Here is a 13,088-nt window from a genome sequence, read left to right as displayed (position 1 = left end):
CATTTCATCTCTTGATTCATCACATCTCTATTCCTGTCCGCCCCCCTGCTGCCATTTATCTACATTACTCAGATCAGCAGCTCATAGTAAAAAGAACGACCAACAGTGAGGGCCTTACTGGTCAGGAAGAGGGGTTGGGGGTGGGACGGGCTATGAGCCAGTGTGCAGCACTGCCCCTGGCCCTGTCTCCTGGACAGTCAGTTTTCTTCTTGATGAATTTCAACTGTGGAGTAGGGGATGGACAGCGACCAGCGACCCCAATCCGACTTTGGGGCTTTGTCTCCAACCAGCAGGCGATCCCACAAGTTCTCTCAACTGTCTATCCCTCACTTTCATCATCTGTAAGATGAGAAGGTTGGAGATGATCGCTGAGGCTTCTGTCCCCCAGTTTTGCACTAGACTTTGAGCTTCTTGAGAACAGAGACCATTGCCTACTCCCTGCCGCAGTCCCAGCGCTCTGGCTGGTTAAACCATCGAAACTGGGTCTGTCTTTATTCTGCCCTGTAAAGGAACCGTGCTTGCTCCACCATGGAGGCAAACACTATGCAGCCACTGAGGGGTATATTAGGAAATGCAGCCTAACGACTTGCTTGTAAGGAATTGTGGAGATGGGTTCATTTTTCAAGCTTGACTTGATAACTCTGTTTTTGAAGCTCGGCCTGTAATTTTTGCAGTGCGTTCAGGAACCCGCACTATTTGGAGAGGGTTTGCACAGCTGTCAGTGAAACTCTAAGTGAGGAAATCAAGTTGTTATGATATTGGGTGATGGTAGAGACGGAGGTGCCACATGGCCTCTGACTCAGAAGGGCACGACAGTTACCTGCTCCTGGGAAATTTGCACAGGGTTCCGGAAGACCGTCCAGAGCACTGTGGGGTGGCAAGGAGGTGTGGTCAGGGAGCCTTTGTAGCGGTAGTATTCGTCAGGCCTCTCAGGAAGCAGCTCTTCAATGCTAAAACCCGGAATGAGCACTTCTTGGCCTGGAGAGACATATTGGGGAGATGGTGTCCGCCTTTCTCCCCATGGCAGAGGTGCTGCTGGGCATGCGACTGAGCCTAGAAATGTGAACAGCACCTAGCCCCTGCATTCATTTTTCTTCAGGTCACATGGGGGTGACTGTATTCTCCTCTCTAGGGGTAGATAAGCATCCAAGAACCCCTTACCTTTGTATTTGACATCTTGAAGGTGCCTGAAGATCTTGTCATAAGATGGATTGAAGGAACCCATCTGCAACATAGATGGGGCAGGTTGAACTAGGACAGAATTATATAGGCTGAGCCTGGTGTAACAGTTGCTAATGGGAGGACTCGACTAGGGGTATATAGTCACCACTGCCAAGGTCCTCCCTGAAGGATTCACTTTACTAGGACAATTATGAAGGATCGCTAGCCCGTTACAGAGTGAGGGTAATGGTCCTGTCCTCTTGCATCTCAGGACGCGAGGCACTGAGCCCTCAGGGCCCTGGGGCTTGAGCGTCGCGAGGCAAAGAATATAGCCTGTGCTCCTGGCGATCAGGCTTTGAGTCTGAAAGCCACAACTAGCATGTTTTCTAACCAGAACTCAAGGGAGATGTAGTACGTACAAGCCAAGTCAGGCAAGTAAGCATGTCGAAAAACGAGGTGCTTGTCTTATTAGGGAAATACATGCAAGCGAATCAGGAAACATTCCCATTTGGGGGATTAAGGAAAGAGCTCACTCCAGGGTCCATATAAAGACTGCAACTTGGATGTTAGGAGTTGTGTAAGAGATTTGACACCTGATGAGGCAGCGCTGAATGATCCCCACCCCCCAACCCCATACACACAGGGCCTGCCTCGCTGGACAATTCCAAGCTTTATACAATAGGGCTAGCAACTAGGGCTCATTTTCTCCAGTCTTCCAAAGGACGTGCCCATTTCTGCTGCCCAGCTACACAAAGTGCTGCCTCCTGGCCAAAAGACAAGGTCCCCTATGGGGGCATACCTCTGGCTCTAGAGGCAAGACACAGCCAAAATGAGAGTGAGCCACACACATCCAACGGACAGGCAATTCAGGGACCAAATGCCGAGTGTGATACCATCCTGGCTTCAAATTTCATGTAAAACCCCTTTCAACATCTCTTACCTCTATGAGAACAGCTAGGACGGCGAGGCCTTCTGACTTGTTACTGGCGGTGCTGGCGTTGGCATACAGGTCCGAGTTATAATGGACAATATGCAGCTGCAGTGGAAGGAAAGCTGCTCACCACGGGTGGGCGACTCATGGGAACCTTTTGCTTTTGCAGGGGGAGGACACATATTTATCCCTCCGGTGGAAAAAGAAATCACAGCCCGGCTTTCATACGGGTTTAATCAGCCATATTTCAAGAGGCCAAAAAAACAAGGACGTTACTCTCTGAATGTAGATTCTTAGCATTCACAAAAAAGTTCTAAGCTCATTTTTTCAAAGCAGGAATTACTTGTGATTATTAAAGTGAGGGAAAGAGAACGTTCTGAGAAATCTTGGGTTTCAAAAGTCTAGGTAACTGGGACGCCCAGGTGGCTCAGTCGGTTAAGCATTCGGCTTGATTTCAGCTAACGTCTCATGGTTGTGAGATTGAGCCTCGAGTCCAGCTCTGTACTGAGCAAGGAGCCTGCTTGAGATTCTTTCTCCCTCTCCCTCTGCGCTCTCCCCCACAACATTGCATGCACACATGCTCTTTCTCTCTCTCTCTCAAAAAAAATAAATAAATGTCTAGGTAAGCATTAAGGTATTGTTATGATAAATTCTGACAATAGGTTGGACCTAGTTTTTAATCCAAAATGTGGTGTCTGTCACTTGTCCTCCAAAAAACTATATTAGTAGATACATCTATATATGTGACATGCATTTTTGTTGAGTCTTTGCCTCTTGAGACTGTGACACGCTGAGATTTTCTCTTTGTTCATCTCTTTCTCCGTCTTACATGGTCATAAATGGAATTCAAGCAGATTTTACTGAATACGGCTTAATGTTCCCCACCTTTCAAGTGGTCCTTTCTAATTTTCACAAGTGACATGACATCATTTCTTTTTTTAAGTAGTCCTCGCTATGAAGGATGTAGCCTGCCGCCTTGCCCCCCACCATGTTAGCTTGGCACAGCCTTGAGAAATGGGGGATTCTGTAGGGCTGACACCCTGCAGGCCCTAGATTCATATTTCTTTTTACAGCTGCCCTTTGAGCGTGCAGTCTGCTTCAGCACTTTTCTTATTGTGTTCAGATTAAACGGAGAGGAACAGAATTCCCTGCTGAAGAGATGAAGAGACTCTTCTCTATAGGACCCAATCCAGAAGAACTGTGCACTTTCAAGGACCCTCCACAGGGAATCTGCCACTTTCGGGTCACCTTGAAGTATTTTCTCTATTAGAGACATTTATGGCCCATCTTCACCAGGCCCTTGGTGATGATGTGGCTTCATAGCAGAAAATATAATAATGAGAAATTCATTTAAATGCCCACACTCTTCCAGCCTACACCCTAACTCCTTCTTTATTCCCCGTGTGTAGGTAGAAGCCTCCACATTGCAATTAGCCTGAAAGAAATTGCAGTCCTGGGGTTTCAGAGATGGGCCTGGTTTGAAATGCGTGCCCCTCCAAGAGTGCCGTCCTATTGGGCCAGAATTATAGCCCCTCCACACGTGTAACTCTACCTATAATTAGCCTGAGACATTAAGCAGTTCAGCAGTTAAGAACAGAGGAGAGTGGTCATGTCATTATTTACCTTGGGCTCCACTGGCTGATCAGTAGCATTTATCTCCTTGTATTTATTGCCCTGTAAACAGTCAGAGCCACACCCCCAACTTCTGTCCTCTGGGAGCTCTTAAGTGGAGCATCTCAAGCACCCCCACCGTACCCCCTGCACACCTATAGTGCAGGAACAATGCTCCACTCCTCCCATTTCCTCTGGGCATTTTGGGGTAGTGCCTCAGAACGACACAACACAATGTTGTGCCGACATCCCAGACTATCCTCTTTGACTCTCTCATTGCCGTGATGTCCCGTGAATTATAATGCCAGTCTTCCCTTGGCTTGTGGCCCTGGGCCCCAAGGTTCCAAGCACAACCCATGCCCAGGAAAAGGAAAGCTGGAGTGGGAAAGGCCTGTGCAAACAGCACGGCTTGTGAAGAAAGATGGAGAAGTTGGGGGAAGCAATTAGCCCAGTAGGATTCAGCAGCGAGATACGATACGTCAGCGAGACAAGCCGGTGGCATCCCGATCTGTGCAGGCAGAAGAGCGATGCCGACAAAAGGGGCATGTGTGCCCCACTGTGCCACCCCGGGAGCATTGCCTTCTGAGCGGCGCCACTCAGTAAAGACAGAGACAAACTCCGTACGTTCAGGAGTAAGGGGACCAGGACACCGCAGAAGAACCGCGGGGGGATGGGAGTGGCTCTGCCTTCCCTGAGTGGGTGTGTGGAGCCCGAAGGCAGCCCTTGCTTTCGCTCTGATCTTCGCTGCACACCAGCCAGGTGGAAGGGTGCCAGACCACCCACCGCCAGGCAGCCTCTGCCGGCCTGCCCGCTCCACTCACCTCAGCAGCAAAGTGCTTCCCACCGACAGTGTGCTCGGAGCCGTGAGGGTCATTCTGGTTCCCCCAGTGCAGGTGCAGCTGGGCGGCACTGTAGCGGGACCGGAGGCCCTGGATGTGCATGTCCGAGGGCAGGTTCAGCCTCACTGTGGGGAGTGGAGCCTTCAGAGCCCTGGCCAGCTGAGCACTGCCTGAGAGCAGTTAGCGATGCGACACCGGCCCCGGGGCCCAGACAGGAGGCAGGTGGATGCAGTGAGTGGAGACACAGCCTGGGGCTCAGAAACCTGGGCTCTTCTCCTGAAAGTGTCCCCATTTCCCTAAAGCAATTCTAGTTGCACCAGCCCCTTCTAAGCTCCCCTGGGAAAAGGATGGCAAGAGCACTAATACTAGATGGGTGGGTGTGTTTTTACATATCCACGTATTACACACCCAGCTATCAAGATAGAACCTTTAATGAAGTATCTTCCAAGCCGTAGAATAATATAACAGCAACAATAATAATTGCTCTTTATGAAGCATCTTCTGTATTCCAGATCCCCAACATACATAATCTCTAGTCTTTCTGCAGTACCCATCAATGTGCCCATTTTCCACATGAAAGCTCAAGGAGGTTAATATTCTTACCCAGAGTCTCATGACTCGTAAGTAGTCAAGCCAGGATTCAAATCCAGGTTTGTCTGACTCCAAAGCCTGGGCGACCCCACAGTGAGTTGCGTGGCTCCTGGAGTGTTTGCGCCAGGGAGCCCAAGGGCTCAAGCCTGTCCCCCGCCTCCTCCCCCCCCCACCACCACGCCCCTTCCCAAGAAATGTGCTTCTTATGCGAGGTGCTGCCCTGGAAGAACTGCCTCCAGCATCCCCCCCCAGTGAGTGGTCCAGGCATCTCTCATCCCTCCCCCCTCCCACCGCCCCGTCTCCTGGGGGCTGTACTTCAGTGCAGCCCCCTCCCTGCCAGGGGCAAGAGAGCAGGCCAAGGAGCTGAGGGGAGCTCAGACATCCCCTTGCAGTCCTCAGAGGTCTCTCTCACCTGAATGGCCATCGTTGGTCAGGAGAAACTGCTCGTTGGCAGAAACATTGTAGCCTTGGAACCCAAGGGGCACAAGGCTGGCGTCGTACTGGAGGATGTCACTGTGCAGGTCTATTGGGGACTGCAGCACGCCCCCACATGATGGGTACTTCTTGGACCAGCTCTTCTCCCCATCTGGACCTGAAAGGGGAGATTCAGGCCCTAAAGTTAGTCCATTTCCCACAAAACCGTTTTCCTCACTTTCTAATTCTGTGTCCAATACAATCACTCCTTTTCTCCTCTTAATCCCCAGAGGTATATTCTTCGAGGCCCAGAAATCTCAGCCTCCTGCCATTTGTCCTTGAAGGGAGATGGGGATAGAAGGACTAGAGCGGCCCCATGCCACGGAATAGGGCCCACCAAGCTCCGTTTTCATTGCTCATATTTTGGCACAGTACACATCCTTTCCATGTGAGGACCTGTTGATATTCAGCAATTTAGCCTCTGTTTATGGAGCACCTATTACGAGCAGAAATTACTCAGGGTCTTGGGGCCACCAGGTTGAACACAACCATAGGGCCCCTGCTTGCCCAAGCTTGCATCCTCTGGGATGCTCCAGGCTGGAAAAAGTGGTGTCTTACTAACCACAGCTCCAGGAATGTCTTCAGGATTCGTGGATTTATAGATATGATCTTCCTGATAGGAAACCTTTGAGGACATTGACTCTTGTCAGGGCTCGTGGATTTATAGATATGATCTTCCTGATGGGAGACCTTTGAGGACATTGACTCTTGATAGCCACATCCAGAGCAAGTGTAAAACCCCATCTGATAGGGATGCTTGAAAAATTCCAAGTAATTAGGGGATCACAGAGCTAAGTGCACAGTGTACCCTGAGAGAGTGTGACAACACTACAAACTAATGACAAACGATCAGTGAGGAGGAAGAGACTTAAAAATAAATCCTCCAGGGCTCAGGCTTCTTGCTAACTACCAGGTGATTGTCCTTCCTCTGGAAATGGAAATAAACAATCCAATCCCATGTTCAGATAAACTTTCTTACTCCCACAGGGAAAAATCTTTAAAGAATGTAAAGCTGTGTTTAAAAGATTATCTCCCGTGGTAATTAAATGGATTTTCAGGCTGAGGTTTCTCCAGAAAAGCAAATAATTGGCATGTCATGGCTCGTTAGGGTAAAACCATTGTGCCCTGTGGGCTCTGTCTGAGTTGGGGACCACGCTTTGCCATCTGGGGTCCATTCATCAGTATTTTGGCACCAGGAATGATGTTAACTAGAGCAGAGGGGAACGGAACTCCGCTTCCAGGAAGCCTTCCATAGACCGTGGCACCATTTCACAAGAGTGTACGTGTGTATTCTGGTTCCCTACCCCTTGTTCTCTAACTAGGGGACTTCATCTGAGAGTAAGGAGAGTCTAAAGAAAAACTTTGGTGCCCGTGTTCATTTAAAATGCTTTGAGGGGGGCGCCTGGGTGGCGCAGTCGGTTAAGCGTCCGACTTCAGCCAGGTCACGATCTCGCGGTCTGTGAGTTCTAGCCCCGCGTCGGGCTCTGGGCTGACGGCTCAGAGCCTGGAGCCTGTTTCCGATTCTGTGTCTCCCTCTCTCTCTGCCCCTCCCCCGTTCATGCTCTGGCTCTCTCTGTCCCAAAAATAAATAAACGTTGAAAAAAAAAAATTTTTAAATGCTTTGAGGAATTGATCCGAGGTCTGGACACGCAGTGGAACCCTGCTAATTTTTCCGACCGTCAACCTTTGGATATACCTTTTGGGAAATGTTAGGGCTTGAAGGGATTTCACCATCTCCTGTCCAACCTTCCAACAGACACCAGTTTCCTCACTTGCGCAAGCCAGTCAGAGTCTTCACTGGGATATATTTTAATTTCGCAGACCTCAGAGCCCTGGACTCAGAAGCAACTCACACCAAGATGGCAGAGGGAGAGGGAGGCCGGAGGACATCAAAGCTGTCACTCCATGGGGCAAACCGGAGTAAAAGTAAGACCGTTGCTCAGCTGAGGGCAAATCCAAATTCCTTAGGGACAGTCGGAAGCATAGATGAAGCAATCATGGGGACCCTTCGAAACCCTCGGGTCAGGAAGAGGTACAGCTACCGGGTGGCAAGCCTTCTGGAGTGAGGCCGCCAGCCTTTTCTCTGATCACAACATCGTCTGGACCCACAGCCAGCATGGCAGAAGCTGCCAGCCAGGCACGAATGGAAAAACTCAGTGAGTAAAGAGGCGTAGCGATGAGATGATTTCTCCTTGCCCACATGACTAAAGGGAACTGGGTCAGAAGGACTTTCTCTTCCCAGAGCAGAGGTTCCAAAAGGTGTCATGAAGAGAGCCTTCTAGTGATAACTAAACCAAGAGCTCCTGGGGGACAGGGACATCTCTTGTTCATCTCTGTGAACTCATGCTGTGATTAGGGTCCCATGCATAACAGGCATTTAGTAAACAGCTTCCCAAAGAATAAAAGACCCCAAAGAACAGAGAGCTTGGGAGAAGGTTGTCAGGAGGAACTTTTCCTTTTCATTGCACCCTAAATACTCTTTGTTGGAAGTCACACTGAATTAGGTATTTGGGGGCAGAAAGACTAGGGATATAAAAGGCAACAGAGTCTGTGTTGGCAAAACCTCCCGAGGAAAGAAAAGCAACTGCACAGGACCAGAAGAGTCCAGAAAACAAGATTTCAGCGCCAGCTGTCCCAGCACCTCAGTGAGTGACCTTGAGCAAGTCACATGCGCTGCCTGAGTCTCCTTTACCCTCATACAAATGAGAGGATTGAACGCTGCGTTCCGAAAGTTCCATTCTGGCTCCCAGCTCCGAGACTGATTCAGATCACCTAGGACTAAGCACCTCCACCCTCGGTGTCAGGCAGGTTTGAACGGGTTGGAGACGGTTGCTCATGCCAAGGCAGCGCCTGGGCATGTGACAAGGTGCCCAGTGGGGAGCGGCGGTGAGGCTGAGCGCAGGGCGCTGCTGCTCCGAGGTCTGGCTAGAAAGCCATCTGCATCAGGAACTTGCCACAGGTGTTGGCTGCCGTCCACAGGGGGCCTCGTCTTTGAGCCCCACTCACAGGCGCTTTTAGGGGCAACAGGGTCTAATAGAAAAGGCTACTCCTCCTGCCTTGTTATTATTTTTAGTAGTTGTGGTTGTTACATCTCTAAACTCTATAGGATCCGAAAGGCAAGAATTGCCCCATTTTACAGATGAAGAATTGACATTGAATGATTTGCCCTAAGTTAGACTTGGGCTCAGTAACAGAGTTACCTTGCCTGGGTGCCAGGACCTCCATGCTCTTCTGTTTTAGTGTGTACCCAGGAGATTTGGTGCATGCCTGTTTCCCCCCTCTCCTGTGCTCGCCATGCAGGTAAGCATCATGTCACGTTCACCTGGCACGGAGCAGGCCCTTACTTGTTTACTGAACTGGATTCTGATGCTAATTTTGTGCTTGTTCCTCTCCAGGGAAGCGTGCACCTACGAATGCCCCTGGCTTCCCTTTTACCCCGTATAATTTTTTTTTTCCCATTAAAAAGAAAAGAAGAAACTTAGGTCCTTTGCTCAGGTTCAAAATTTACCCTCCTAGCTTCCTCGTTTACCTGCCTGAGGGTTCGTTCTGTTTGGGGGCCACTCACTGAGAACAAAATCTGGTTGCTGCCCTGGAGCCTGGGAGATGGTCTGCCAAGTATGGGGCTTCACCACAGTTCATAGGACCCTCCACCAGCACGTGGCAGCCAGTGTCCCCTTCTTGCACATCTGGGGACACTGTCCGAGCGGCCTCCCATCGTTGTGACTTGTGAGTGAGACAGGTGTGAGGTGCCGTGTGGGTGGACACCAGGGCAGCCAGTATCAGGGCTGGGGGTGTTGTCAGTAGACCTCTCTCTGCCCCCCACCCCTCGCCTCCGCCTGGGCAGTTTGTGACTTGTTGCAGAGGCAATGCTGGCTTTTTACAGGCAGCTCCAGCCCGGGCTGTGGTTTTTCAACTTGGCCACGATTTTCACACTCATGCCAAGTGCTCTGGTGCCAGAAAACCGCCCTTGGGATGGACTCTTCCAAAAGAAGCATTTATGTCCAGCTATCAGAAAAATGCCACTTTTCTCATCTGAGTTTTGACTTTGCCTTTTCAGTTAGTTGGATTCCTCGCATGATCCTGATAAAGGAGATCGTGTGTATCTCCCAGTTTGTTTTTCCAAATAAAGTCCCGGCGTTATTTCTTTTCCAGCACATGTTTTTCTGCTTTAGGCAAAACAGAAGTGGACCTCATTTTTGTTTTGAAATGTGACAAGAGATTAACATAGCACAGCTCAGAATGCCTCTCGTGATCTCTGAGTGGGAATTATGAAGCCCGGGGTCCAAGATTTGATGCCCAAGGACCAGAATTTTTTTCCATGGAGAATTTCAAATACATACAACGGGGGAGAGGGGAGCACAGTGAAACTCCGTGTCCCCCAGCTTCGACAACTAACAATTTGCAGAAACAAATCGCACCCACTCCCCCCATCACTGGATAATTTTGAAACAAATCCAAATGTATGTTTTCTGCACATATTTCAGTATGTGTCTCTAAAACACAATGACTCAAAACCACAAGACCGTTACCACACTTCCAGAGTGAACGACTCCTTAATGTTATCAAATCTAGTCAGAACTCAGTTTTCCAGTTATCTCCTAACTGTTGAATGGTTTATTTGTAAGCTTCGGGGTTGAAGTACGGTCCACAAACTGCAGTTAATCGACCTGTGATGGCCTGGATCTCAATTCGATGGTGTGATGCCTCATCAGAGAACAACCGGCCCCACTCTTCCAAGGCTCCAGATCTCAGAGCCAAGCTGGCTGTGTCCATCCTGTGCCCTCACTTGGTCATGGAATCAGACAGAAACTGTTACCACCACCGTCTCCACCACCCTGGGGTAAGCCCTCATCATGTCCACCGTCAAGGCTTCCTGCAGAGTTCCGTGCCTCAGCCTCTCCTGTTAGCTGCCAGGCTCCTTTCTCTCCTAACCGAGTTTAACCAGACTAACCAGACGTTGCCCTGCCTCTGTGGCGCCGCCCCTCCACCCCACCCCCCTTCTCCAGAGCACGCCCACTCCACCCAACGGATCAGAGCGGAGCCATAGCCATCTTTCAAGGCCTGTCGAGGCCTTCGGTGGCCCTCATACCCTCCCCCGCCAGCCCCTATGGTCAGGCCGGCTTCCCCATCCTCAGAACAAGCTATGAACTAACTCAACCTTCCCATATGTTCTTATGCTAAAAAATGTGCTTAAAATGCCACCTTCTTTCCTCTTTGCCTTTCTGAATCCTGTTCACTCTTCCAAGTCCAGCTCAAGTCCTGCCAAAACTACTTCCAGGGCTTTCTCCCTGCCCCAGGACTCCTTGGCCAGCCTGCTGGGGGTTCACACAGTGGTACAGTGATATGAATACTCACTAAAGTCTCATGTGTGACTGCTGTCTCCAGACTAGCACATGAACCTGCTCCAGACTAGAACTCTGTCTACAAATTTCACAGTCCTTTTGAAGACTAGAGCTTTTTGTCACGTCCCTCCCCCATGTCTGATATAGCAACACTTACTAAACACTTAATAAATTGATTTGGGGGATTTCTTAAGCTCATTTCAGAAATCTAGCCATAAAGAGTTGAGAGAAGACTGTGTGTGTGTGTGTGTGTGTGTGTACATGGGCATGCGCACATGGCTATAGGAAGATGAGGATAACAAGAAGGGTTTTGTTCTTAATAGACAGACTTAAGCATACTTCCATACAGAATGGAAAGGGGAGTAGAGAAGGAGAGTTGGATCCAGAAAGAGGAACCCATGGATGGAATGTGGCTCTGAGAAGACAGCGGGTTGGGGAGGGTCCAGCCAGCAGAGCACAAATTAACTCCAGGCTGAAGGAGGCACTCAGTAAGTATTCAGCAGATGAATCAGAGCAGGACACTGAAGGCTGCCTGGAAGTGAAACCCATAGACTGAAAACCTAGGCAGAAATCCAGGAGCTCAGCGGGCCCGCAATGCTGATCAGAGGGGATTGGCTATGGGAAGACAAACTTTCTCCACATTCTGCAGTATATGCAAGCAAAGTGCGCCAGTGAGCCTAAACAAGTCAGTGTGATTTTTTTAATGCACTTATATTTTGATATTAATACATCTTGTGTCTTGTTTTAAAACTTAATTACAGAGAACTTCAAAGCAAGTGCAAAGGTACCATATAATGTACCCATCTGTCAATCCATGATTAGTTTAGTTTTTGTCTGTCCCCCCACCACTGGATTACTTTGAAGAAAATCTGTGGATGCTTATCTAAAGATAAGGAGTCTTGGGGCGCCTGGGTGACTTGGTCGGTTAAGCGTCCGACTTCAGCTCAGGTCATGATCTCACGGTCCGTGAGTTCGAGCCCCGCATCGGGCTCTGTGCTGACCGCTTAGAGCCTGGAGCCTGTTTCAGATTCTGTGTCTCCCTCTCTCTCTGCCCCTCCCCTGTTCATGCTCTGTCTCTCTCTGTCTCAAAAATAAATAAATGCTAAAAAAAAAATTAAAGATAAGGAGTCTTAAAAAATAACCACAATATTGTTTTCACATCCAAAAACTGTTGGCAGTAATGCTTTAATGTCATCAGATATCCAGAGACTGTTCTGGTTTCCCCAATTGTCACATAAGTTCATTGAACAGTTTGTTTGAGTCAGGGTCCAGGTAAGGTTCATGGATTATGACTGGTTAATATGGCTCTAGGTTTCTGTTTAATGGCTTTAGGTCTCTCTTTCCTGCCCCCGCTTCATCTCTCCCCAATATGGGTGTATTTACTCTGTACATATATGAGGTATGTCTTTGCCTCAAGCAAATAATAATTTATGCAAGTAAATGGAGGATAATTTTATTATTTTATAACCTGTTTGCAGACGTGGTATGGGGTAAGTAAAAACTTTATGGGTTGAGTAATTTCTTATATTTTTATGCCTGGTACATATACTGTAATAATAAAAGCATGGAGAGCGCCTTCGAAGATGAGAACTATGTAGTTACTGCTACAATCGGATTCTGGTTTCTCACCGATTATTCTCTCTCCCTGGCTGTACATCCTATGTGCTCAAGAATAATAAAAATTTTAATAAAAACATTGTAACTTGCACTGTATCCGATGAGTCTGGACAAAAAACAAAATGCATTCATTGTCATCCTATTTTGAGGTTTGTCTTTGAGCCTCCCTTAAGTCGGTCCCTCAGATCCACCTGCTGCCCCTGACATTTCTTCATGGTCATCCTCTCTGAGGTAGACTCATCTCCGTGTCTCTGTGAACCCTTGTGCAGGCAGCTGCCTGGGAAGCCAGTCCTGTGCCACAGGCTCCAGGGCGTGTCTCTTCAGCCTGGCCGCCGAAACACAAAGATCAAAACTTGTGCCAACAGATAAAACCATCGTGGGAAGGTTTACAAGGTCTACATATTATGGATGTTGGCATGCCTTTTTTTCAACCAATAGTCAAAGTTTCAGTGCAATAAAAGCTTTCGATCAGTCCCCCAAAGGATCTGACTATATAATGAAAATGGACCTAGTCCTGGCATG

General features: G+C 48.8%; 2 protein-coding genes across 9 annotated transcripts in view; one reads left to right on the top strand and one right to left on the bottom strand.

Annotated features, from left to right (window-relative positions):
- APH1B (aph-1 homolog B, gamma-secretase subunit) overlaps positions 1–11,163 on the top strand; it is an 84,843-nt gene extending 73,680 nt beyond the window's left edge. For 2 of the 3 annotated variants that reach the window (XR_007153411.1, XM_047864630.1), the window contains one exon: positions 3,216–4,528. The gene's annotated coding sequence lies outside the window, so the exon portion shown is untranslated. Of the gene's footprint in view, positions 1–3,215; positions 4,529–7,428 lie in introns of those variants that run through there. The other variant, XR_007153413.1, reaches the window with a different exon arrangement.
- Positions 1–13,088, bottom strand: part of CA12 (carbonic anhydrase 12) — a 52,172-nt gene that overhangs the window by 14,300 nt on the left and 24,784 nt on the right. For all 6 annotated transcript variants that reach the window (XM_047864621.1, XM_047864623.1, XM_047864626.1 and 3 more), the window contains exons 3-7: positions 5,546–5,725; positions 4,525–4,667; positions 2,102–2,197; positions 1,162–1,225; positions 821–978 (exon numbers count right to left, since the gene is read on the bottom strand). In XM_047864621.1, the coding sequence (XP_047720577.1) occupies positions 821–978; positions 1,162–1,225; positions 2,102–2,197; positions 4,525–4,667; positions 5,546–5,725 (641 nt within the window). The remainder of the gene's footprint in view (positions 1–820; positions 979–1,161; positions 1,226–2,101; positions 2,198–4,524; positions 4,668–5,545; positions 5,726–13,088) is intronic.

Source organism: Prionailurus viverrinus, chromosome B3 (genome assembly GCF_022837055.1).
Source record: "Prionailurus viverrinus isolate Anna chromosome B3, UM_Priviv_1.0, whole genome shotgun sequence".
Lineage (NCBI taxonomy): Eukaryota > Metazoa > Chordata > Mammalia > Carnivora > Felidae > Prionailurus > Prionailurus viverrinus.
Note: the sequence above shows the minus strand (reverse complement) of the source record. Positions and strands in the feature narration are given on the sequence as shown.